Here is a 27801-nt window from a genome sequence, read left to right on the forward strand (position 1 = left end):
TCGGCTTTTCATCCCACCTACATACACTTTAAGTATAAATCATCAGATTTATAAAGTTTACTTCAAGTACTATTAAATATCAAAAATATCAATTTTTAATGATTTGCCATAAAATGTGTATTAAATTGCGAATTTCAAAAAATCAAAATGATTTGATATCAGAATGACATTCTTCATATTCAGAATGCAATTCGATATGTCTGATGTGCTCTAATGTCCCAAAATAAATACTGTCCAAACGTTCATACCCCAGCCCTTAAGAAAATCCTTTAAGAAATGCTATTTCTGGAATTCATCTTCAGAATCAGTCAAGTTATTTGTCTTGAGTTCAAGACTGGCTAATTGTTCACTGTACACAGTTTCTAACTCATCCAATTCATCAGGATCAGACCTGTTGCCAGATGAATTCATGCTACAGTTTCTGGAATTTGGAGTCTCATTGTTTGGAAGCCCAATAGATGAATCAAAACTCTTTGAATATCCACTTGTGTTAACCTTACTGTTTTTAGTTTCATCCACTAGTTTTCTATCAGATTTCTTAGCAGTCACTCCTGACAATGCTTTAACATTTGGTTTATGCTTCTTAGTAGGCGTTTCCTCATTACTGTTCTTTGATCTTTCATCATCTTCTTTCCGCTTACCAAGTATGCTCTTTTTCCTACTTGCATCCTTATTTAATTTATGACTGATACCATGTTGTGGCTGTGCTTTTTCTTGGTCATTTCTTTTGCTTTGTCATGATTTTTCTGCAAGGAATTTGCAGATTTCTTCACTGACCTTTCAGAAGTTTTACCCAAGTTATCTCCACCACCGATATCGTCCTCATCCTCATCACACACAATACACTCATCATCATCATCATCCTCAATCCTGCTGGAATTTCGCATCTTAACCTTCCTCTTTTGCCTCACCACATCTTCATCACTACTTTCATCAGATAAATCAATTACAACAACACCATTTCTATCTTTTCCACCATCGTCCTCTCTTCCACTGCCAGTCTTCATCCCATCCACAGGTCTTTTCACATGTGCTTTCTTTGATCCAGGAGATATGCTTGCTGACTTGTTTTTCTTTGATTCTAGAGATGTGCCTGATGTCTTGCGATTCTTTGATCCTTGAGCTTGAGATGTGCTTTCTAGAGATGTACTTGCTAATTTGCTTTTCTTTGATTCTTGAGATGTGTTTGCTGTCTTCCTATTCTTTGATTCTTGAGATGTGCTTGATGACGCAGCCACCTTCTTTAGTTTAGGATCAGCTGTTTTAAGTATGATGGGGTGATCCTGAGATGCATTGACACGAGCTGATCTTGGTCCTGGTATGAGATAACTGATAGTACTGTATGGAGTAAAGTGAAAGTCTTCCTTCAGATATCCTTCCAGAATCAAATGAGCTATGATTTGCTCCATAAGGCTACGAGGTATCTTTGCTGAGTTCTTTGAACCTGAAATAAGGTCAACCAAAATACATCAGAATAAAATATGGTAAAAAAAAGTAAGAAATCCTGCAATTAAAGGAAATCTGGCATCCCTGAAGAAACAAATTTATCCAGCTTTTTGCATTTTCATCTGTATTAAATTGTGATAATACATTGATATTATTTTTTTGCATGTTTTCTTAAAATTGTCACAACATGTACTCACTTTACACAAGTGTGACCATTAAATGTCTCCTGTATTTGGGCAATTCCAAACACATCATTCCATAACGCATAGTTTGCATTTGAAGTTCGTTTTAATACAGCAGCCAAACATGTAGGTAAATAGCATAATGGAAACTATTTTTGGAAGTTGAATGATTAATGTATGAGAAACTTTTCCAACCCACCCTAATTTTGTAATTTGCATATGCAAACTTTGCATTGTTGAATGATGCACTTGGAATTGTCCACTAATATTAAAATATATTCCTTTATTGGGCACTAAGGGAAGACATGGAAGTTATTTTTGTACAATCTTTATGTTTGATTATTTTAACATACAAAAATATGTTACACTGTTTTTAATTATATACTGCTTAGAAAGGACTGTCTAAGCAAATTAATCAGACATCTTTCAAATTATTTGGTCAAACGCCTTTCTCATTCTCCAGAGAAATACTGCACCACATGAAAACAACATGAATAACAACACAAACCTTTGAGTTGCATTCCAGAGACAGTTTTGCCTTGCATGATGTCGGCAATTTTGTTGGCAGTCAGTCGTTGCTCTTTAGTTCCAGCCTGAGACAAGATATCATAAATAGCTCTGCAGTCACTCTGAATGTCAGTCCTACGAGCTAAAAAGAAATGGACAAATTACAATCAATAGTTTCAAGCAGAGAAGATATTTTACACTTCCCACAATGCATTTCTTCCATTTCATTTTTCTGTACTGATTTGCTATCTAGTGCAACATGGGCCAATAGTGACAACAAGTACTTTATGAACAGAGCACATCCAGATTTGGCAAAATATGTTTATTTCTTGACTATCAACCCATGCTTTGCCAGTCTATTCTCGACATGAAAACAATGGGAATCTGTACAAAGTAATAGGAGTGTCATTTGATGCTATGAGGTGATGCATCATGCAGCAAAGGATTCTGGGAAGGGTAAGATATGTTCTCTGTGTTTCAGGTGCATTTTGAATATCAACCACTATTTAGCAAATTCTTTTTAATGTGCATTTTTCACACTTGTTTCAAATTTCACAAAAGTTCTGGTCGATCCTTCATGTAATTATTTCGAGCAAGCTAATCCTAACCCTAACCCTAATCCTAATCGTAACCCTAATCCTAACCCTAAACTAACCCTAACCCCAACCCTAATTTTGTGTATAATTACATGAAGGAGTAACCCAAGTTCTTATGTTGCATTCTTGTGTTAAAAGATGGACAAATTCATTGTAACAAATTAAATTTCCTGTCGTCCACTTTGTTATTAAATCTGTCTGGTTCCAACACAGACAGAAAATGCCACAACAAAATGTAATTACTCGTCTGTGCAAGAATGGTTATATATCATTATGAGTTTGACTGCCTACCGAATTTGAAATTGTCTCCTTGTTAAATTCATATGCGTTCTCTTCAATTAGCCAACAGGGGATCAATGCTTTAGATCCAGAGGGCAGCACATCAATATTTGAACAGTGATCGATCAGCGTGATAAGTGAGCTGCCAAAGAGGGCGGCATACAGAGTAAGTTAATGGTGCTTGATCCTGTTTGCTAAACGTAAAATGAGTAAAATGAATTTAACAAAGAGACAAATCCAGTCTACTAAAAATAATATAATTATACACACAAATTGTATACAATATGTAAATTCTAACTACTAACCTTGTGCATTGTTGCTACAATTGTCACACATAGCATTGCACGCCACTTTGCCATCCCAACGTTCACCAAAATGAGATCCAAGCAGACTACGACGACATCTGACAAGAACAAAATCAATCCTCACATTACAAAATAACCAACATTGGCCCATGGTGACATTGGCTATGAAACCTGTTTTCTATTAGTTTTTCCCCTCATGAAGGTACAACTTTCAATCAAAATCACTTTCTTATCCAGAGTCTGATCGTAATATAAATACATCAAGTACAATTTTGACCATTTCTGGCTGAAAAGTGAACTTGTCTATTACCTGCATTCAATATAAACAGCCAAAAAAGAAAGTCTCCAGTAGTTCCATCCCCATTTAATCAGATTCGGATGAGTTTATGGCATAATAATTTATATAATAATCCTGCGAAGATTGATACCAAATTTGATCTCAAAAGTTTAATTATCATGAGCAAAGGAGCCGTTGTTTGGAAATTCGTGCAATTTTAAAAATGACAAATTACGAATTGACCACGCATAAAAATCAATGCATGGTATCAGCTTATTATGTGGCCTGAAGCATGCCCGTACAGGAATCATTTTACCCTTGCCTGCGCACACTTGAAAGAGCGGGGTATTTGATTTGCATTTTGACATGCATGGGCAAACCTTTAACCTGCCGGCCTATTCAGGCGACGTAATTCTTGCCACTCACGCTAGCTCTGCAACGTGATACAATTCCCTATGTCATTTTTAAAATTGCACGAATTTCCAAACAGATGTTTCTATGCTCACGATGATTAAACTTTTGATATCAAATTTGGTATCAATCTTCGCAGGAGTGTGTATAGAAAATTATTATATAAATTATTTTGCCATAAACTCATCAGAATCTGATTAAATGGGGATGGAACTACTGGAGACTTTCTTTTTTGGCTGTGTTTATATGTCTTTTGCTACATTAATGTTGTATAATATGCCTGTGGATGTTTGAGGCCTGGACACTGTACCTCCTCAACCCATCTATCTGACCTCATCTGTTGTCCTTTTCAATATATTGACTGCTCAGTGCCAGAAGTGGATAAGTGCAATAGCTGTCATTTGTAGCTATCATGTATAGATAAGTACAAAGTACAGTGTGTACCTTGCCAAATGTTCACAAGGCAGCTATTACACTTACCCACTTCTGGCCTGAGAAGTCGATACATATCTTTTTATGTAGACAGCTTTATTATATTCCATTAAGCTGTATGACCACTGTCTGTGTAAAAGGTAATGCCACTAAATTGAAATGATGAAATAAAAATAATAATATAATGTGAAAGGTATTATTACATAATATTAATCATTCTTAGTCAGTGGGAGTGGTCTAGTTCGTAGACACGTTTCTGATTGGACAATCGCATGATTTCGGGTGCCGTCTATCAGGCCGTAGAGCGACCCCACGTCATCATGCGTCATGATAATGCGTAACACGCGTGTAGAGGTGCGTATGTATCGCGCTGGATGCGTGACTAGTGCGGAATACGCAAGCGCGCTAGCAGTACGCCGCAACAGAATACGTGAAGTTGTAAACAAGTTTCGTTCATTTTATAATGAGGGAGTTTTTTATGACGGTAACTTAGTTTTTGCTTTAAAACAATTGTTTACAGTTATTAAAATAATATTAAACTGACTAAGAATCGTAGTGGATACCGGCTGCGCCGGCATCCACTACTCAAAATATTGGACCTGCCTGTCGTCTATCACACGGTAGAGGATAGGCAAAATAAAAATTCCTATCGTTTATTCTCTAATTCCTTATTATATCCATTACTGTCTACAATTGAAAATTGGTCCATATCCTAACCCAGATTGAAAGATGTTTTGAAGTAGTGCTACTTACTTGACCTGACTGATGCAATATGCTACCATGTTGTATAGTTTCTCCACACCAGTCTGTTCAACAACTACCATGCTACTCTGTCTAAACATATCACTGACTTGAAAGAATACTATACACTCTGCTCGCTTATTGTCACGACCTGTAATAAAGGTGAAAATAATCAAACTGAGGAAATGTATATAAATGTCACTGTCCTAATTTTTATACTTACTAACTTTTAACATTATGGCATTTGTCCAGGCCAATGCCACCCTTGACTATATAAAATTTTTCCGCATCTATGTATTCATCCGCAACCAATACTAGCATATACCCATTTATTTTCTATGATGACCTATGCAGAAATATCCTTGTGTTTTTTCATTTACTTAATTACTTATTATTATCAGGCATGAGAGTGGCTTTGTGCTGTTGGATGCATGCATGTATACGCAGTGGCTTTGTGCTGTTGGATTTTGTTGGATGCATGCATAGTTGCATACATAGTGGCTTTGTGCTGTTGGATTTTGCTGGTGCATGTCTATGTAGTGGCTTTGTGCTGTTAGATTTGGTTGGATGCATACTTACACAGTGACTTTGTGCTGTTGGATTTTGTTGGATGCGTACTTACACAGTGACTTTGTGCTGTTGGATTTTGTTGGATGCATACATACGCAGTGGCTTTGTGCTGTTGGATTTTGTTGGATGCATACATACACAGTGACTTTGTGCTGTTGGATTTTGTTGGATGCATACATACACAGTGGCTTTGTGCTGTTGGATTTTGTTGGATCCGTACTTACACAGCGACTTTGTGCTGTTGGATTTTGTTGGATGCGTATTTACACAGTGACTTTGTGATGTTGGATTTTGTTGGATGCGTACTTACACAGTAGCTTTGTGCTGTTGGATTTTGTTGGATGCATACTTACTCAGTGACTTTGTGCTGTTGGATTTTGTTGGATGCGTATTTACACAGTGACTTTGTGATGTTGGATTTTGTTGGATGCGTACTTACTCAGTGACTTTGTGCTGTTGGATTTTGTTGGATGCGTACTTACACAGTAGCTTTGTGCTGTTGGATTTTGTTGGATGCATACTTACACAGTGACTTTGTGCTGTTGGATTTTGTTGGATGCGTACTTACACAGTGGCTTTGTGCTGTTGGATTTTGTTGGATGCGTACTTACTCAGTGACTTTGTGCTGTTGGATTTTGTTGGATGCGTACTTACACAGTGACTTTGTGCTGTTGGATTTTGTTGGATGCGTATTTACTCAGTCTCTTTGTGCTGTTGGATTTTGTTGGATGCGTACTTACTCAGTGACTTTGTGCTGTTGGATTTTGTTGGATGCGTACTTACTCAGTGACTTTGTGCTGTTGGATTTTGTTGGATGCGTACTTACACAGTGACTTTGTGCTGTTGGATTTTGTTGGATGCGTACTTACTCAGTGACTTTGTGCTGTTGGATTTTGTTGGATGCGTACTTACTCAGTGACTTTGTGCTGTTGGATTTTGTTGGATGCGTACTTACACAGTGACTTTGTGCTGTTGGATTTTGTTGGATGCGTACTTACACAGTAGCTTTGTGCTGTTGGATTTTGTTGGATCCGTACTTACACAGTGGCTTTGTGCTGTTGGATTTTGTTGGATGCGTACTTACTCAGTGACTTTGTGCTGTTGGATTTTGTTGGATGCGTACTTACACAGTGACTTTGTGCTGTTGGATTTTGTTGGATGCGTACTTACACAGTAGCTTTGTGCTGTTGGATTTTGTTGGATGCGTACTTACACAGCGGCTTTGTGCTGTTGGATTTTGTTGGATGCATACTTACACAGTAGCTTTGTGCTGTTGGATTTTGTTGGATGCATACATACACAGTGACTTTGTGCTGTTGGATTTTGTTGGATGCATACTTACACAGCGGCTTTGTGCTGTTGGATTTTGTTGGATGCGTACTTTTACTCAGTGACTTTGTGCTGTTGGATTTTGTTGGATGCGTACTTACACAGTGACTTTGTGCTGTTGGATTTTGTTGGATGCGTACTTACACAGTAGCTTTGTGCTGTTGGATTTTGTTGGATGCGTACTTACACAGCGGCTTTGTGCTGTTGGATTTTGTTGGATGCATACTTACACAGTAGCTTTGTGCTGTTGGATTTTGTTGGATGCATACATACACAGTGACTTTGTGCTGTTGGATTTTGTTGGATGCATACTTACACAGCGGCTTTGTGCTGTTGGATTTTGTTGGATGCGTACTTACTCAGTGACTTTGTGCTGTTGGATTTTGTTGGATGCGTACTTACACAGTGACTTTGTGCTGTTGGATTTTGTTGGATGCGTATTTACACAGTGACTTTGTGATGTTGGATTTTGTTGGATGCATACATACACAGTGACTTTAAGCTGTTGGATTTTGTTGGATGCATACATACACAGTGACTTTGTGCTGTTGGATTTTGTTGGATGCATACATACACAGTGGCTTTGTGCTGTTGGATTTTGTTGGATGCGTACTTACTCAGTGACTTTGTGCTGTTGGATTTTGTTGGATGCGTACTTACACAGTGACTTTGTGCTGTTGGATTTTGTTGGATGCGTACTTACACAGTGACTTTGTGCTGTTGGATTTTGTTGGATGCGTACTTACACAGTAGCTTTGTGCTGTTGGATTTTGTTGGATGCATACTTACTCAGTGACTTTGTGCTGTTGGATTTTGTTGGATGCGTATTTACACAGTGACTTTGTGATGTTGGATTTTGTTGGATGCGTACTTACACAGTGACTTTGTGCTGTTGGATTTTGTTGGATGCATACTTACACAGTGACTTTGTGCTGTTGGATTTTGTTGGATGCATACATACACAGTGACTTTGTGCTGTTGGATTTTGTTGGATGCGTACTTACTCAGTGACTTTGTGCTGTTGGATTTTGTTGGATGCGTACTTACTCAGTGACTTTGTGCTGTTGGATTTTGTTGGATGCGTACATACACAGTAGCTTTGTGCTGTTGGATTTTGTTGGATGCATACTTACACAGTAGCTTTGTGCTGTTGGATTTTGTTGGATGCGTACATACACAGTGACTTTGTGCTGTTGGATTTTGTTGGATGCATACATACACAGTGACTTTAAGCTGTTGGATTTTGTTGGATGCATGTATACGTAGTGGCTTGCGCTGTTGGATTTTGTTAGATGTGTACTTACACAGTGGCTTTGTGCTGTTGGATTTTGTTGGATGCGTACTTACACAGTGACTTTGTGCTGTTGGATTTTGTTGGATGCATACTTACACAGTGACTTTGTGCTGTTGGATTTTGTTGGATGCATACATACACAGTGACTTTGTGCTGTTGGATTTTGTTGGATGCGTACATACTCAGTGACTTTGTGCTGTTGGATTTTGTTGGATGCGTACATACACAGTAGCTTTGTGCTGTTGGATTTTGTTGGATGCGTACTTACACAGTAGCTTTGTGCTGTTGGATTTTGTTGGATGCATACATACACAGTAGCTTTGTGCTGTTGGATTTTGTTGGATGTGTACTTACACAGTGACTTTGTGCTGTTGGATTTTGTTGGATGCGTACATACACAGTAGCTTTGTGCTGTTGGATTTTGTTGGATGCGTACTTACACAGTAGCTTTGTGCTGTTGGATTTTGTTGGATGCATACATACACAGTAGCTTTGTGCTGTTGGATTTTGTTGGATGCGTACTTACACAGTGACTTTGTGCTGTTGTATTTTGTTGGATGCGTACATACACAGTGACTTTGTGCTGTTGGATTTTGTTGGATGCGTACTTACACAGTGACTTTGTGCTGTTGGATTTTGTTGGATGCATACTTACACAGTGACTTTGTGCTGTTGGATTTTGTTGGATGCGTACTTACACAGTGACTTTGTGCTGTTGGATTTTGTTGGATGCGTACTTACACAGTGACTTTGTGCTATTGGATTTTGTTGCATGCATACATACGCAGTGGCTTTGTGCTGTTGGATTTTGTTGGATGCGTATTTACACAGTGACTTTGTGATGTTGGATTTTGTTGGATGCGTACTTACACAGTGGTTTTGTGATGTTGGATTTTGTTGGATGCATACTTACACAGTGGCTTTGTGCTGTTGGATTTTGTTGGATGCGTACATACACAGTGACTTTGTGCTGTTGGATTTTGTTGGATGCGTACTTACACAGTGACTTTGTGCTGTTGGATTTTGTTGGATGCGTACTTACACAGTGACTTTGTGCTGTTGGATTTTGTTGGATGCATACTTACACAGTGACTTTGTGCTGTTGGATTTTGTTGGATGCGTACTTACACAGTGACTTTGTGCTATTGGATTTTGTTGCATGCATACATACGCAGTGGCTTTGTGCTGTTGGATTTTGTTGGATGCGTATTTACACAGTGACTTTGTGATGTTGGATTTTGTTGGATGCGTACTTACACAGTGGTTTTGTGATGTTGGATTTTGTTGGATGCATACTTACACAGTGGCTTTGTGCTGTTGGATTTTGTTGGATGCGTACATACACAGTGACTTTGTGCTGTTGGATTTTGTTGGATGCGTACATACACAGTGACTTTGTGATGTTGGATTTTGTTGGATGCATACTTACACAGTGGCTTTGTGCTGTTGGATTTTGTTGGATGCATACTTACACAGTGACTTTGTGCTGTTGGATTTTGTTGGATGCATACTTACACAGTGACTTTGTGCTGTTGGATTTTGTTGGATGCGTACTTACACAGTTGTTTTGTGATGTTGGATTTTGTTGGATGTGTACTTACACAGTAGCTTTGTGCTGTTGGATTTTGTTGGATGCGTACATACACAGTGGCTTTGTGCTGTTGGATTTTGTTGGATGCGTACTTACACAGTAGCTTTGTGCTGTTGGATTTTGTTGGATGCGTACATACACAGTGACTTTGTGCTGTTGGATTTTGTTGGATGCGTACATACACAGTGGCTTTGTGCTGTTGGATTTTGTTGGATGCGTACTTACACAGTGGATATGGGATGAAATTACTTTGTTTAAAAGGACAAGGTCCTGGCTGGCTCATTATAGTGTCAGGATGCAAAAAACTCCTTCTCCAGGACAGAGACTGACAGAAATACAGCATCAGACTGTGCCTTCCATTAACAAATATCATACATCAGGACTTGAACTGGATAATGATTATACAGGAAAGATTTCTGATATCGACCAGGAAAGATGTCACCTGTTATCAGGGGCCTGCATCATTATCTTAAGGGAAGGGGTATGAACGTTTGGACAGTATTTATTGTGGGACATTAGAGTACATCAGACATATCGAATTGCATTCTGAATACGACGAATGTCCTTCTGATATCAAATAATTTTGATTTTTTGAAATTTGCAATGTAATACACATTTTATGGTAAATTATTAAAAATTGATATTTTTGATATTTAACAGTACTTGAAGTAAACTTTATAAATCTGATGATTTATACTTAAAGTGTATGTGGGTGAGATGAAAAACCGACGATCAATTGAAAATTTTGACCTTTCGTATTGAAGATATGGATTTTTTTTCCCAAAACACCAAAAAAAATAGGTCTTTTTGGGGAAAAATCCATATCTTCAATATAAAAGGTCAAAATGTTCAATTGATTGTAAACTTTTCCTCCCAGCTACATACACTTTAAGAATATATCATTAGATTTATAAAATTTATTTCGAGGACTGTTATATATCAAAAATTTGAAAAATATCAAATTTTAATAATTTGTCATAAAATTTGTAATATATCGTGAATTTCAAAAAATGAAAATTATTTGATATCAGAAAGACATGCTTCGTATTCAGAATGCAATTCGATACGTCTGAGTGAGGTGCTCTCATGTCCCACAAAAAATCCTGTCGAAGCGCCATAACGCTCATGCTAGATCCCTTAAACTGAAGGAAAATATTGTGATGAATCAGGTGGTGACTGATGCTCCTCACATATTGCCCTGATATCAAATGGGCTATTCCATTTAAAGTCCACACTACCCCTGTGGAAAATTTAGCTAAAGTCTTCCACAGAAGGAGTATGGGTTTTGAATAGAACAGACAGTTGGGTAACTTCTATTTGAAATACTGAAGATATAAGTAAAGCAATAATACAGGTGGAGTACGGGTTTCAAAATGATTAACCCTGTCCAATTACATTTGAAAAGCATACTCCCCTTTGGAAGATATTTCCAAAATCTTCCACAGGGGTAACTAGTGTGGATTTTAAATGGAATAGCCCAATGCAACAACAAACCCTGAAAACTACCCTGAAAACTACCAACAGGTAGAAGCATTGAACATGACTTCAGGCATCTACAGGGTGTCCCCCAAAAAAGAGGCCCCTCATTAAATTGCGCCCTCTTTTTCTCCTATTTCTGAAAAATTGATCAAATATATTTTGGTATGTAAAGAAAGCGTGAGTCGTTAGCTTAAATAAACCAAAACAATTATATCAATCGGCTCACAAGTTTTGAAGATATGCTCTTTTAAAGAAATGTACCTGTTTTTCACTCTGTCCACGGAGAAGGTTTCGCTACTTCAAAGATTGAAAAGGAGTACACATACCATGCATGAATATCAAACATTCTTCAATGATAACTTTATTTATGGAATGGGCTTTACCGGTGGGTTTATGGGCAATGGATTAATTTGTGGGTAAAATGGATGCCGAATGGGACTTCATTTGCTTTACTTGCAATTACTTATTTTTTTCTTGGTTATTTATGTCTTTTCATGTTTCTTACTTTGTTGTTTCTTGCTTTCTTATTTTTATTTACGACATAAGTCATTTCTCTTTTAGGATAAAAGGTAGCCCTAAAAGGCTGTTTGGTTTGTGTTTAGTTCTTCTGAAGTGAGTTTACTGTGCTGCTCTGCCCTCTACCTGGTTGCCTCCTTGGCGAATACAGGTTTCAGCCCTGGTCCTCATTGCATCAATTGCGTTGCTATGTACCATCCTTGTGCGCCGGATACTTGTGAATGCATTCAGTAATACGTTTGCAAAAGATCTTGGATTTTGCTACAAAGGAAAAAAAGTGGTGTGAGGTCTGGTGATCGTGCAGACCACTCCACAGCATGAGCCATCCCAACCACTCTGTTTGCTATCCGTGGACAGAGTGAAAAACTGGTACTTTTATTCAAAAGGGCATATCTTCAAAAGTTGTGAGCCGATTGAAATATTTGTTTTGGTTTATTAAAGCTAATGATTAAAGGTTTCTTTACATACCAAAATATATTTTATCAACTTTTCAGAAATAGGAGAAAAAGAGGGCGCAATTAGGGGCCTCTTTTTTTTTGGGACACCCTGTATGAGGCATTGCAAGCAATAGCAGACTGTGTGACATATATTACTGCTAGATCTTACAATGGCTAGGAGATGCATTGTTTTGTCGCAGATGAATTTAAAAAGAAAGCTGAACCGACTGAATGCTTAGTTACAAAGTTACAATATTATAAAATACTCATTTTCTTTTGCTTTCATATTACAATGTGTAATATGATTAAACACTAAAAACAATCACTTTCTGACCTACCTGCTCTTCCGCTCTCCTGGTAATAGTTTTCAATAGATTTACTCAGGGAATGATGAATGACAAATCTCACATCAGGTTTATCAATACCCATGCCAAAAGCTACTGTAGCTACTACCACCTGTATGAACAAATAACAAACAAGATTTATAAATATTTTGTCATTGCTGATCTCAACCTCTTCCCTAACTATGACCAACTTTTTGTTGTGCAGGTCCAGTCCTTTCGTACTGTTTTGCCCAAGCTGTCTTAATTCACAGCATTTTAAAAAAAATGAAACCATTATGAACACTGTTCAGTTTAATGTACCATTGTAAATGTTGTTAACATTGCTTTCTCTCACTATATTATGCCAGTTCACCCGAGCTTTTTTAACAGTTACTATTATGTATTTATGCTGTTGACATATTTTTTGTGATCATTGCATGTTTTTTTGTGTGTGTCTAGCATTGTCTTACACCCTACCAGAGTGAAGCATATGCATTCTCTTATGAAATATTCAATGAAACACGTCTGTGAATGACAAATGGCCCATCTGCAGTGGATGTTCATATTTGTAAAATTAATTCTGAAACCAAACCATTATTTTCCTCTTTGGATTTATATCCAAACTTTGTACTCAATCACAGCTATTTTAAATTTTTAAATTTATAACTTAAATCCCCCTCTCCCTAATGATCAGTGTTGCCAAGTTTGAGTTTCCTAGTAATGATACTTTTAGAAATCTTATTTTACAAAACTCTAACCAAATTGATAATATATTTCAAATATTTTATTAGATAACTGCAATCATATACAAAATATAGAGAACGCCACATAAAGCTCGCAGAGCAGGCGGCAAATTCAAAATCTAATTACAAGCAAAAATTGAGAAACCATGGAAAACACATGAAAAGCAAAAACTTTAAACTATGGCGAAGAGCAAACCCATAGCCAAGCAAATGACAACCAGAAGGGCGACAACAAACTAGCGCTGTGCATTGACCGCGCCTACACGCATTTGCCACACAATTTTTGAGCCAATGGCAGTGCTGATGCTCAAATACAGGGCGAGTCAAAAAAAAGTGCAATAGAGAAAAGAATCCACTTTTATTTAAGAACCGATTTGAACCTTTTAGGTTTTAAAACATTTTATAAATGATATATCCATTAGTGACCTTGTGTGAAAAAACCAAGGAATTAGCATTTACCGTTTTGTTTTTATGACATATTTTATAGCAATACCTAATTTTAATATTTGTCCAAGAAACATCTAAAATTTGAATGTCAGCCCACTCTGTGTAAGGTAGATTTGGAACAACTGCTGTTTTCTTAACCTCATTGGCATTGAAATAAAATGGAGCACCCAAATTGTTATTTTCCTTGTTCTTGTTTAAGGAAAAGAAACATTATGTGTTGATATTTTCATTTTACCTTTACTTTAAAGATGTTTATTGTCTATCAAAAACATACACATTTGTAAGCGGATTTTTTCAACTGTCGAAATGAAATGCGCGCAAATTGAAGTGGAGTGAATTATAAAATATCCAGTAAGTTGGACATATTGGGATTAAAAAAAACTGGAATTGAAGTCGAGTGAGGTATGAAGGACTTAAAGTAATGTTAGAAAGTTTGTTTGAATAGAAAAAAGAAATTGAAATAACGCAAAATTCAACCTTATTTAAGTTAAAGTCAGTTTCAGAGCTGGTGCCTTTATCGTGCATTGTGTGCTCTCATTCAAAATACATGGTACCTCGTGGACAAATAATGAAATTGGGTATCGTAGCAAAAGGACTCATAAAAATTAAACGGTAGATGTGATTGACTTCATTTTTTCACAACTGGTGCGTATTGAGTGTGGCATTTATATAAACTTTCAATAAATGAAAATTCAACGTGGTTCTTACATAAATATCGATTCTTTGCTCTATTGCACTTTTTTTGACTCACCCTGTACTTAGCAATGGCTTTGCTCCTCCGGGTGTCAAACCCAAGTATTTTTAACCCAGGCACCACGTTTTTGTGGACACACCCTGTAGAACCAATGATGATGATGACGATTTTGCATGAGTAATTCGTGTCGAGAGAGATCAGTTCACACAAAGGACTGTAATACATAAATTTGGTATTATAGCATTGATCAATAAAAGCATCATATGGAGATGAAACTTCAACTATATATGCCCTTTTCAACTGTTCATCAAGGATGAGTAAGTCCTCATCGACCCAAACCGATTTAGGCCAATTAACCGCACATTGCTTAACCAATCTACCGTTTTCATCAGTACAATAGCCAGCAAATGAAGATTCAACACATACATACACCTCCCTACACATACAGACAGTCAGGCAAGACAAAATGTGCTATTCTTAATAAACCATACCTACCTGTATTTTGTTACTTTTCCATCTTCTATGGACTGCACTACGAGAAGCCACTTCTATATCAGCATGGTACGGTTCAGCTTTGATACCTAAAGCTTGAAGATCAAATGCTACTTTTTCTGATTCTCTTCTTGAAAAACAGTAGATAATTCCTGCAAGAAAGGTGAAAAATCATTATTATTAAAATTCATATATTATGTGAGCTGCTCCCACCATCCACATGAGTGTAAAGTTGCTGGAGCACTAATGGTGCAATTCAACAGAAAACAAGGAATTTTTGGAGAAAATATTGACCTTTGAAGACTAAACCAGTTTCATGAATCACACCATATCACTGTTACATAAGTATTCCCAATGTATGTTACCCCCTGTAATATGAGAACATTTTGATTGCTGCTGTCAAAGTTCACTGGCTGAAAACCCTTAATCACTAATTGGGAAAGACTGTGCATTTGGTGCTATACAGCTTGAGTGATTATTACTGTTAAACATACTAATTCTGCAAACAAATTGTACAAATTTGACTAATAAAATCATTCTATTATTGGTGAACAAGAAAAACCATTACAGACTGATAATTTCTAGTTTTTTACTTACTTCCGTGTTGAACCCGACACTGACATTTTGCCGAAGAGGGGAATTTCTAACAATCAATCTAACAGATTTCCAATTCAAAGTGCATCAAATATCTGATGATTTAAAATTTTCCATGCTTCAATGCCCATCCAATGTGATTGGCCGAAAATGCACCCTTAAAGTTGATAATTTGCAGTGTGGAAAAGAGGCAAACAGAGCTTACGTCCAGGCCCACCTCTGACAGATATTACAGTGCACAAATCTATGTGCTCCAAGGACGAGGCGCATTGTTTTACTGACTTCATGTTCTTGGATTAAATGTCAACTGTAAAAATGTGTAGTTTTAAATTTTTTTTAAAAATATATCTGTAAATTCTGCAAGTAAAGGTTAAGATGTATGGTAATATAGAAATTCAATGTAATTAAGGTACAATTACCGAATAGGGTGCAACTTGCTAGACTTGAGCCAGTCCTCGTTTACGGAGGTTAGGGTTAGGGTTTAGGGTTGGGGTAGGGCAGTCTTGTAATAAGACTAGCAGAGTTGCACCCTATTCGGCAATCGCTACAGCATTAACTCCAGAGGATAAGGCTTGTGATCTTCAATTACACCTGTTAAACTGACCTGACTGATTTTTGAATTTTCCATTCAGCAACTTCACTATCTCCTCAATACAAGCAGTATGTTTGCTGGGCTTTGCCACTACCTGCAAGATCAGGAAATAAATAAGGCTTATGTAATGGCAATCTTTACAAGCATATTTTAAAGTAACATGAATGTACAAATGTACATGGTTCATGTACATCCACTGTTACACATAGATTTCCCATGGGTGTGGGTGTGTGTCCTTCAATCAACCATTTGCCAATGTCTACCTATGTGTACACCCACCCTCATACATCCCCTTACACATACAGAGTGAGTTAAGAGCAACAAAAAGCAGACTGGTACAAGCTAGCTTTCTTAAATACTAACATGATGGTACATTCCAGAATATATGCTGGCAAAAAGAAATATTTAATAAATGAGGTTCTTTTGATAATTTTCCAAAATTATGGCTGAAAAGTCTCAGCAAACCTGATTTCTGAAAGCTGCACAGTCCAGTTACCTGGATATATGTACATGTAACATACATAGATTAGTTCAAGCTCTATATATCAAAAGTTGTTTCATTTGTCATGAGGCCTTTCCTCACCTGATAATACAAGTTAGCTCTGTTATAGGATGCTCTGTACACCACACATCCTTGTATATTCAGAATTTTCTTGACATCCTCTAGTACACTGTTGGTAGCAGTTGCAGTTAAACCCATGATGGGGGTGTCTGGAAACTGTCGCTTAAGAAGACCAAGTATCTTGTAATCTGTAACAAAATGAGTAATAATTAAAATGATTACAATGCTGGTTTTGTGGTCTCAAAATTGGGCATACAATGACTGGAAATTTTATAGATGTGATTTATAGAGGGACCAACCACAACCTGACACGATCTTTAACCCATCTGTACCAAACATCAAAAAACCTCAATTCACAAGGCATCTGCAAGCGCAGGTATCCCCATGATGCGACCTCTGTGGCAAGGTATGGTTGTGTGCATGTCTGGCACCCGAGGGGTCCCTAATTCAAAACCGCACAACCCGAGAAAAAAAGTCTTCTTCTTTTTTCTTTCTTCCTTCCTTCTTTCCTTCCCCCTCACCGGAATAGGCCTGGGGCATTAGGGTTAAGGATCAGGATCTAATTGCAACAAATAAAGCAGAGTCTTCGACCCTCACAAGTCCAGCAAAAATTGGTAGTCTTTGAGATGAGGTGTCTCCGCTCCATACTTGGTATCATTGAGACATAGGATGAGAAATGTGGAGATTTGTGCCCAGCTTAATATGACAACAACTATAACAGAAGCTGTGTCCAAATAACATCTCAATTGGTTTGGCCATACATGTTGTCAGGATGCCTGACAATAGATTACCAAACCAAGTCTAACACCAAGATTTCACACAACCAAGAGGAAGAGGCCATCCACCACTGCATTAGAAGGACCAAAAATACAACAGGATTCCCAGCTCCCAGTCAGCAAAGCAGAACATCCAGCTTGCAAACAACAGACAGGAAAAGAGGTAGGTTTCTCACAGGAAAACCAAGGAACAGCAAGTTCTACGCACATAGGTCAAGTCAAGTAAGTCAAACCAATACCTTGCATCTTCAGGCTGACTGAAGTTCAAAATCTTGCTTGAGATATTAAAATCACTACTATTTGCTTTAAGACATAGAGGTGATATCAAATTTGCTGTGTATCTCAAAGAAACCATGTCAGGATTTCAAAATCAAGGCAAAAGTCTCAAAAAGGATATCATCAGGTACAACTTTCCTTCTGCAAAGATCCAGAAGGGTAATAATATGTATCTCTTATTACAAAATGTACTAAAACTGATCATGTACTAAAATTAATCTTGTTTACTTTGTGTCCCATACCTGGTCTAAAGTCATGTCCCCACTGACTGCAACAGTGCACTTCATCAATAGCGATCCTACCCAACCGGCCTTTCTTGTAAGCTTTCTCTAGCTGCGCCATGAAGCGCTTACTCTTGGCTATTTTCTCTGGTGTCACATAGATAAGCTTCATCTCTGAGTTTGGATCAATCATAGCCTGATGAACTAGCTTGACACGATCCTATAATGACAACAAGAAACATGCATAAAAAGTCACAAAGCAGCTAAAATCACAATGTTATTCTACATGGATGCAAATCATATTCCCAGACCATATTACTGTTATTTAAGGAGGCACACAGGATCACTAATTATCCATTATTATTCACCTCATAACTCGAAAACTATTTATGTAAAGTATATAAAAGTATACATTTTTTGAAAGGAAATGAGCTCATAAATCCATTTAAAATGTCAGCTTTGGGTCAAAAACTACAATTTTCGAGAAAATCCCCAAAAACGGCTTTTTTGACCAAAAATTTTTGGTCCGCCATAAAAAAATTATTTGAAAATCAAAAACTGTAAAACATGAATTTTATTAATTTAGACAAATAAATCTAGAAAGTGTTTTTTATTTTTTGAAATTTTGCTTAGTTTTTAAAATATAGGCAAAAAATCAGTAAAAGCGTGTGACCCGTGTTCAAATTTTTGAATCATGGGTGATAAAAAAAGTTCTAGGCCCTAATTTAAGAAAATGAAAAAACACTATCTAGATTTTGGCCATATCTAAACGTTCGACTTAAAAACTTACCTCAGTGTTGCTTCATTTAGAGGCTATGGCGGTCCAAAAATGGTTAAAAGTGGTCAAAAGTGAACTTGCCGAAAATCGCGATTTAGAAAAATACAGCGGATTTTAGGTCCATTTTTGAAGATTATTCCATAAATATATAATCCGGTGACTTGTGACGTTTGGTCAAGTTAGAAAATGAGAAGGGGCGTCCAATTGCAGCAGATTGGCATTTTTATGGTGATTTAGACGGTAAAATATACAATATGACAAAATTATCCGTGCACATTCGCAGATGTTTATCCACATGGAGCAGCCATTTTATTTACTGCAGTATTGTTACCATGGTGCAGCAGAGCGTCCGGCAAAGCCGCGGCGTCGCGTTGGCGTTTGAGGAGCGACAGGGCGCGCGGACAGACAGACATGTTACGCGAATAAATTGCACAGTGCATGGTCGTGTTGCCGTGAACGAAACCATGATTATTTAAGCATAATTTTGTCCTGTTCCGTATTAAAAAAAAGATCATGCTCTGTATTAAAATTTGCGGACATCAGAACATTAAAAGTAGCATAGAATAACTGACAAGCAATTATTTTAGCAGATAATCAGGAAGTTTTATGTCATGAAGAATAAATTGAGACATAATCATGATAATTGCGATTTCTGTTTTGTCCTAATTTTCATAATTTTGCTTTAAAAATGCAATGTTTTTAATTGATCGTTTTTGGTGATTTTTTTTTTCGTGTTGACAAATATTGCATTTTTATGTTCATTGTCCTTTTCTGAACCGCAAACATGATGTTGTTACTTCTAGTTGCCTTTTCTTTTTAGTTGGTGCTTGAGAGGCACCACAGCGGCCCGTCCGCGACAAAGATAGGCATTTTAACGCCCGTTATAGCTAGGCCTACACCACAGGAATCCCAAGTAAAATTTTAAAAGATTCTGATGTGTCATTACTCAATATTCCGCTTTTTGTTATTGTAATTGTTTGTTGTTATCATATTTTATTTTTAACTTTTTACGGAATATCAAACACGTAAAAAAGTCATAGGCCTATTATAGGCCTAAAGCCACAATAAAGTTGTAAAATATTTTGTACCGCATAAAAAGTGAATACATACAACTACAAAAATTTAAAAAAAGTGTATCTGTTGTTGTTTTCAATCAAATAAACGTGTAAAAAGTGGGGTAAAAGTTGTAATATGTCTTGAATAAACTTCTTGTAAAACGGACAAAAAGTATGCCTAGGCCTATATATAATGTTAAACGGGCAAAACACGGAGAGGTCACAAGAAAACTGAAAAACACGGAAATTGACATAGCCTAACAAAACCGAATTTCAAAAGTAGAAAACGGAACACTTATGGCTTTAAATTAGATTGTGGTTTATGTAGTAGGCCTACCGTAGGATATAGGCATCATGCTATAAAGAGCGTTTTAAAACACTGCATGAAAACATTCACGAAAAATGCTTTAAAGCAGTTTACCTTTTAAAGTTGGCAGAAAACATTATAAACGTGTAAGTTGAAAGCCAGACAAACATTGCAAATAAAAAGGCATTCGGCCAAAACATTCGCAAAAAGTGTTGTAAAACCAAAAGCTTTTATCGCAATCATGGCATATGGTAGACCTAATAGGCCTACTAATGGAAATGTAGTTAAAATGGGTTTGCGTTTTCGATTATATTTCTCGTTTGAAATTATTATTTAGCATTAAAACATTCATGAAAATGCTTTCATAAACGCGTGCTCGCTATGCCGATTTCAAATATAGACATTTTTGACATAGAGTTGTAGGCCTATGCCTAGATGGTCGATATGATGTATTGAAATGTCAACGTTTTTGACATTGCGTTAATGGTCATGAAATGAATGAATGAATGAATGAATGAATGAATGAATGAATAAAATAAAACAAATTTTAAACATAAAATAATAAGCCTAATGATGTACTATAGGCCTACGGGCTAAGTCTCAGGGGTGTGATTTTTCCGGATTTTCCGGATTTCCGGATTTTGGGATTAAAAAAAATCCGGATTTTCAAAAAAAAAAAATTTTTTTTTTTAATTTTTTTTTTTTTTTTTGGCCCTGGACCAAGAGCTAAATGCTTAACAGAGATGTCACATTTCCGGAATTTTCAGTTTCCAGGATATGAGAAAATCTCCAATTTTAAAATGAAAATTCCTTAGAACCCTGACTGGATGATTTATAGACACACTGTACTGTGCAAAATGGTGATGCAATTTCTCATGTGTATGTGAATGATATGATACTGGAAGTATGTATTCACAGATAATAAATGTTTTTATACTATAAAGTGAAGTATTTTAGCAGTTTTTCATTTTTGTATTTTACCCATGAAATTGCATCTCCAGTGGTGCTCAAGTGTGTAAAACCCCTCTGGCTTCGGGGGGCTTCGCCCCCTCGACCCCCACCGGGGCGTTGCCCCTGGACCCCACCAGGGGCCCTTAAGCGGGCCCCTGGACCCCCGGCCGCAACAGGCGAGAGCTCCGCTTCCGCTTCGCAATTTCATTGCCTTGGGGTTTTTTTCAAAAAGCACCAATCACACCCCTGAAGTCTAGCCTACTAGCAAAATATTTAGGGCCTACGTTTTCTATCGTATCTACCAGATTGCGTCATCATTACAGGGCTTCTTACGGGTAACTACTTCTTATAGATAAATTTCATCTTTTCAAGTTGAGAATGAAACTTGAAAAACAAAACAAAAACAAACAAAAAATTCACTATTATGTTCATATAAAAAAGAGACTAATTTATACCACTATACCAGCACTTTTTGGCGAAATTTATCGAGTAGGCCTACTGATTCTGGGACGGGGCAGGTGGTGGTCTGTCGGCCCACAGTTTCGCAATGCAATGGTGCAAGCTTTAACTACCTTGGAAGAGATCAATACGATAACATACGGTAGTGATCGCGATTGGCGACTCCAGCGCCTCAATCAGCAATCACCTCGCCCATCCAGTTTACCATGTGTGCGTGTCTTTGCTAGATGTACGCCGCAGTACGAGTTACGAGAACGCGATCTATTGCGGAAAAACAATGATTTATTTGCTTTTGCATTTTGACGAATTTTTAATGAAAAGGGATCTTTAAAATAGCTTTTCTTATGGTTCAAATGTTAAGATTTCTTTAAAATCTATTAATGATAAAATACGGTTTGAAGATGACATTAGTGATGAAAACTCAATTTTGGCCATGTAACACTTCAGTGATCCTGTGTGCATCCTTCAGGAGTGTTTCATGATCTGAGCGTTCTCTTTTTATGACACTTTTCAACAGATATCTACGAAAAAAGCTTATTCCCAAAATTTCAGGGCACTTGCTATCTGGCTCAATGTGTTACTCCCCACCCATCCCCATCTCATGTAACCTAGATTTGCTTTGATTATGATCATAGGACTCACAGTGCAGTGGGATTCATGAGTGGGAAGTGAGTAGATCTACTCTGACTCTCACTTTCCTGCATGCATTTAGTCATGTACTGTGTGGTACCCATACCCATGGGTATGGGTCAGTGTTGTAGGTCTCGAGACCAGGTCTCGGTCTCGAGACCATCTCGAGACCTTTTTTGTAGTGTCTCGGTCTCGGATATCAAGGTCTCGGTCTCGAACTCAAAAGATCTCGGTCTCGGACCTCAAAAGTCTCGGTCTCAAACGTTTTTTTGTTCGAGACCTGTCGAGACCTGAAGAAAAAGATATGATTTTCTTTTGTTGTTCATTATTTATTCCTTACCCTAAATTTCAATGAATGTTGAAGAAATTGTTAAGAATAAAGATATAAAAATCATTTTATAAAGTTATAAAAGTATAAATGAATCATAAGTGAGCTTGTTCGGATGTGAGCTTCCAATTTCAGTTCATGATTAAACATAGGGAGGTGGGCAGGTGGTGAAAGCGAGGATCCCACTTAACTTTTGCAAGGGGAACATTCTCCACAAAAGCAAAATAGATGAACAAATAGAAATAGTTGCCCTGTGCAGTGTGCATCTTCTTTTCAGCACGAAAACAAGTGTGTTTTGTGCCCAAATATGGTAAAATCGCTCAATTTTGTGCGCTTTGCGCACTGGTGTTTCTGACCCTGCACACACTGGCCTAATTTTGCCTCCACTATCGCCAACATTTTTGAAATTTTCCCAAAATTTGGAGAAAAAAAATTAAGACAAAAAGTGTTAACTGCAGGTCCAAAAAACAGTTGGTACAATTATGAGTTCCCTTTCAAATTCTCAGCGGCACACCCCTACCCAAACCAAACTTGAGTACCCAGGGATTAAACCAAGGTCTCGGTCTCGGTCTTGGTCTCGGAACTTAGAGCTCTCGGTCTCGGAAGGGGTGGTCTTGGTCGCGGAAGGTGGTCTCGGTCTCGGTCTCGGTCTCGATCTCGGACGGGCAGGTCTTGGTCTCGGTCTCGGTCTCGGACATAGAGGTCTTGACTACAACACTGGTATGGGTACAAGTCCTGTGCCATGAGTACAGGTATGGGTACGGGTCCCAGTCCATGAGTACGGGTACGAGTCTGAAGCCATGAGTACGGGTACGGGTCCCAGTCTATGAGTACGGGTACAGGTCCGAAGCCATAAGTACGGGTACGGGTATAGGTCCCAGTCCATGAGTATGGGTACGGGTCTGAAGTCAAAATAAGGCATGAGTACGGGTACGGGTACGGAGTCATGGGTACGGAAATTGGGACTCGAGTACGGGTACTACAAGTCTGATTTACAGGGGAAACAAAAAATGAACTATACATCAAATGATTTTTATGATGTCTGACCCAAGAACCCTGAACATTTATTATATGACTACTATATACCTGTGGTACGCCAGCATTAAGAAGTACAGCATTGATACCAAGTTGCTCCAAGCTCATGGTTTGGTCTTCCATTAGAGAAACCAGGGGTGATACTACCAAAGTAAAGCCTACAGGGTGATTAGAAATAAACAGCAATACTTTTGTAAATATGTTAACATAGTGCAGCATGTTTCTGTTGGTCCTACGAGCAGCATCATTCTGGTGTAAGGAGCAAGCTAACAATGTCCATTGGAGATAATGTATTAATGACTGGTTTTCAAAGGCCAGAGGAGAGATTCTGACCATTTTCAATATTACTTTTGAGATTTTCAGTGTCAAAGTTTCATACCTTAACTACAATCCAATACAATACAATACAATACAATACAATACAAATTTGCACCATTTCCATGAGGCTCAGAGCGCTTACAAAATACCTTAATACTACCACTTAAACTACATTCGAAGGTACATCTTAAATTACAAAGTACAATACCAATAAGAACATGATACTACAAAATACTACAGCTGAATGCCATTGTGCATGCATCCATCCAATGTGTTGTGATGACGCAATCACCCTATTAAGTCATACATATATACTCACAGATTTGTTGGGTGGGCCAGCAAAACACCTACTGGTGGGCAACCTAGTGTTTAGCATGCAAGGGGTCTTGGGTTTGAATCCCACACCCAAACAAGCAACATCTTTGTTCATCTTCTTTCTTTATTCATTCCTTCTTTCCCTTCCACTCACCAAAGAGCATTTCGAGAGTTAGGCATAATGTATTACCTTTATTGATGAGAGCTGGTAGCTGATAACATAGACTCTTGCCTCCTCCTGTTGGCATCACAAGGATACAATCTTGACCAGACAGAGTAGCGTTCATTGTCTGCTCTTGTAATTGACGGAATTCATCTATACCAAATGTGGTCTTCTTCAATGTGTGGAGCTTCTTTGACCAGGGGAAATCTAGTTAAACATTGAGGTAGTAAGTAAATAACATGTGTAGGGTTAGGATTTGAGAAACTTCCTTTAGTTATAGCATAAAGTACACTATCGGCCTATTCTAAGGGTCTTTGTTCAATCAAATTTCAAAGTCCAGTATTCTATTAGAGTATGAATCTGCTGTTTCGGCTAACCAGTTTTCCAAATATCAAATTCTCATTTTTATACTACGAAAACCGACTTTTATTTTTACAGATCTGTTTAATAATTGGACCAATAGAGTGGCCCCCCTCCAGAATAGCAACCTGTCGTTAGCACAAGATGCAAGGTATTTGCTTGCTTTACAAAAAGAAACTTTTAATACTTCTACATGCTTCTACATCAGAATACACCTAAATAGAGGAACCACAAGATCCTGCATATACCTGACTTTGTGACATCTGGTCTCTCTCTTTGACACTCTGCTTGTAGGCGATAAGCTGTGGATTCCAGGTCTTTCTTTCGTTCCACAAGCCACTGTTGATGCTGTAGTAGACGGTCTATCTCACTTTGTACTTTATCTAGCTGTTTACTCACATCTTCCAGACCAGCAAGAGTTTCTGTAACATTGAACCAAATGAATGCATTGTTCGTTATACAAAGCCTTATTGATTGGGTGTTCAATCAAAATCTAAAACCATAGCCCCCCCGAATTAGGCACACACACACAGTCTATGCTATAGAATATGACAGTTTGACTTATTTCAATTTGTTTTTGCTTTTTTAAGTTGGTAAGATGCAACAGGAAGGTACACATGTATTTGTTTACCCATACATGAAACACACATTTGACCACCTGTTGTGTCATGAAATAGGTAGGCTCACACACCCCTATGCAAACCCAGCTGATTCTGTAGAGAATTAATAACTGTTTTCTTTATTAAGACAAGCCTTGGTTTTATTTAGTTCTACTTGCAATTCAGAAATTGAATGAACAAGTTTTTGTTATAGTATAGCAGCAGGGTTCACAGTTTATTTGCGTTTTCGCGTCCAGGACGCTTTTTGAACTCACTGGACCCGGAAAAAGTAAGATCATGTAACCTGAATGAGTCCAGCAGGTTGTGCTTGGACCCGGAAAAAATCCCATCAAAGAAATATCATATATCATCATAGATCATCATTGTGCGATAACCCAGCTCAATTGGCTCACTTTTCATTCATAAATTACATACAATTACAAAAATCGCTGCAACATGATACCATGGAGGTATATAAATTTTGATACACACCTCATCGCTATTTCATGCACAGATATTTGATCAGCGATACGAGGGGAACTGTGGAAGAGGTTGACTTGCGATTTTTTTTTCGGATCGTGCAAATATTATGTAACAATAAAAATGTCAACAAAACACGGCCATTTCCTGGTGACATCGCGAAAACACATTTTTGCGGTAGTTCACCGAGCAAATATAACAAAATAACCAAATAATTAGATGATTAAAGTAGTGCATGTTATTATGAGTAATATTGTAGTTCTTTATGAGAAAGTCGGCCGATCGCGGCAAGGCGTCTTTTACCCAGTAATTTGACTCGACTTTGGTAAGTTTTGGGTACCGAATTCAGCATACTTTAATTGATCGTTTATGCCAGTACTGAAAATACATTTCGGTGTTTCTGAAGTTTCAGTACATAAGTACAATTTGGACCCACAAAAACCCGCAAATTCCAACTAAATGGGATCTGAATGGGTCCAGCATAAAAAAGTGGACCCGGTTATTTGAGAGCAAACTGTGAACCCTGTATAGCAGGTGACTAACCAGCCTCTTGTTCACCCAGACAATGCAACATTAAATATCATCCCCTTCATGTTCAATTATAAAAATACTCAAGCATTGGGAATTTAAGCAGGCCTCAAAATACTTTTAAAATTGTCAGGGCTACTATTGACAAAAATCGCTCCCGTCATTTAACTTTCGGGGCTACTTTCAGGATTTCAGGGGCTAAAAACACTAAATCCCCATTAACGTTGAATCACCAGCCTCAGAATAGTTTCCTTTCAGGGGCTACTTTCTATTAAAAATCGGACCCGTAATTTAATTTTGAGCGCTGCCTATAAGACATGAAGACAAACATTTCTATGTATTTTTACCATCATAAATTGTCCTCTTTTTTTTTTTTCAAAAGTAGAACTTTTCCCCACTAACAGATCAACACTGTGGCTGCAAAGGAGTCACTATTTGTTCATTATTTTTCTTTTCACTCTTAAGTCAGAATTTAGGTATAATACATACCGTGAAGTTGGGCTTGGACTGTCATTGTAGTTATCTGTTACTTCCAATAAACTTTGCCTCCAACAATCTTGACAGCAGCTTTATTTCTAATCACAGCCTGTCTCCCAAATTCACTGCCACATTTTGGGCAGATACCTGAGCTTGACAAAATTCTTCTTGATGCTCCAAGAAACACTTGACAAGAGAGCCTGATCCTCGTTTCTGATAAGTCAACAGTAGGGTTTGACACTTCAAACCATAAACCTGTCATGAAATGGAAAAATTATAAATGGGTTCAATTTATACACAAATTAGAATTAGAATTTAAATTACAAATTAAAAGGGCATTTTGTGATCCACAGCCTCATCCCCCCACTTTTCTCAAAAAAAGTTGAGATTTTTTTATCACTGGAAACCTCTAGCTACATAATGTTTATGTACAAAATATTTCTGAAATATGTACTGAAAAATGTCATAAAAAGAGGATGCTAGGATCACGAAATACTCCTTTAACTTATGACATTAACAATAACAAGTAACATAAATTAACAGATCCCAACTATGGGTATTTTATGCCAAGGTGGGATGAACCTATTTTATCCACGTATTGTACTAAGCGCATATGCAGTGTCAGGCGTGTGCATGCAATCTTCCGCACCATGTGATTATCATGGAGCCAGAGGTGCCAAGTATCTGCATCTGGTTGCTACTGCGTAAACACCTGTCAGGTTATCTCACACAGAATTTAGCGCGTCAAGGAGTCGGAGGGCTAATTTTTGCTACTAGAAACTCGATTGGCTTTTGAGATGGCATGATTGATGTGGTTATCCCATTTAAGATTATTTGTTATTTGAATACCCAGATATGAGTGTGAGTCCGTTTCTTGCAACACAGACTGCCCTAGTTTGTACTGAT

The 27801-nt window shown here is 37.6% G+C and overlaps 1 protein-coding gene across 1 annotated transcript; it reads right to left on the reverse strand.

Moving 5' to 3' along the window:
• Positions 1 to 27048, reverse strand: LOC140155297 (ATP-dependent DNA helicase Q1-like). Its single transcript, XM_072178073.1, has 13 exons — positions 26908 to 27048; positions 25060 to 25233; positions 24479 to 24658; positions 23707 to 23813; positions 18134 to 18332; positions 16861 to 17027; positions 16290 to 16371; positions 15095 to 15243; positions 12731 to 12848; positions 5189 to 5327; positions 3316 to 3413; positions 2137 to 2277; positions 1 to 1444 (listed from the first exon to the last, which is right to left on the reverse strand). The coding sequence occupies exons 1-13, from the start codon at positions 26930 to 26932 to the stop codon at positions 675 to 677; spliced, it is 2349 nt and encodes a 782-aa protein (XP_072034174.1). The 5' UTR covers positions 26933 to 27048; the 3' UTR covers positions 1 to 674.
• Positions 27049 to 27801: the final 753 nt, after the last annotated feature.

Source organism: Amphiura filiformis, chromosome 6 (genome assembly GCF_039555335.1).
Source record: "Amphiura filiformis chromosome 6, Afil_fr2py, whole genome shotgun sequence".
NCBI classification, from domain to species: domain Eukaryota; kingdom Metazoa; phylum Echinodermata; class Ophiuroidea; order Amphilepidida; family Amphiuridae; genus Amphiura; species Amphiura filiformis.

Excerpts from the sequence above, each read along its gene's own strand:
- LOC140155297 (XM_072178073.1), bottom strand. The coding sequence starts at position 26,932 with ATGACAGTCCAAGCCCAACTTCACG. Across the intron at positions 24,659-25,059 it reads ACCAGATGTCACAAAGTCAG|ATTTCCCCTGGTCAAAGAAG; the intron begins GTATATGCAGGA and ends ATGTTTAACTAG. Across the intron at positions 3,414-5,188 it reads TATTGCATCAGTCAGGTCAA|ATGTCGTCGTAGTCTGCTTG; the intron begins GTAAGTAGCACT and ends TGTTCTTGTCAG.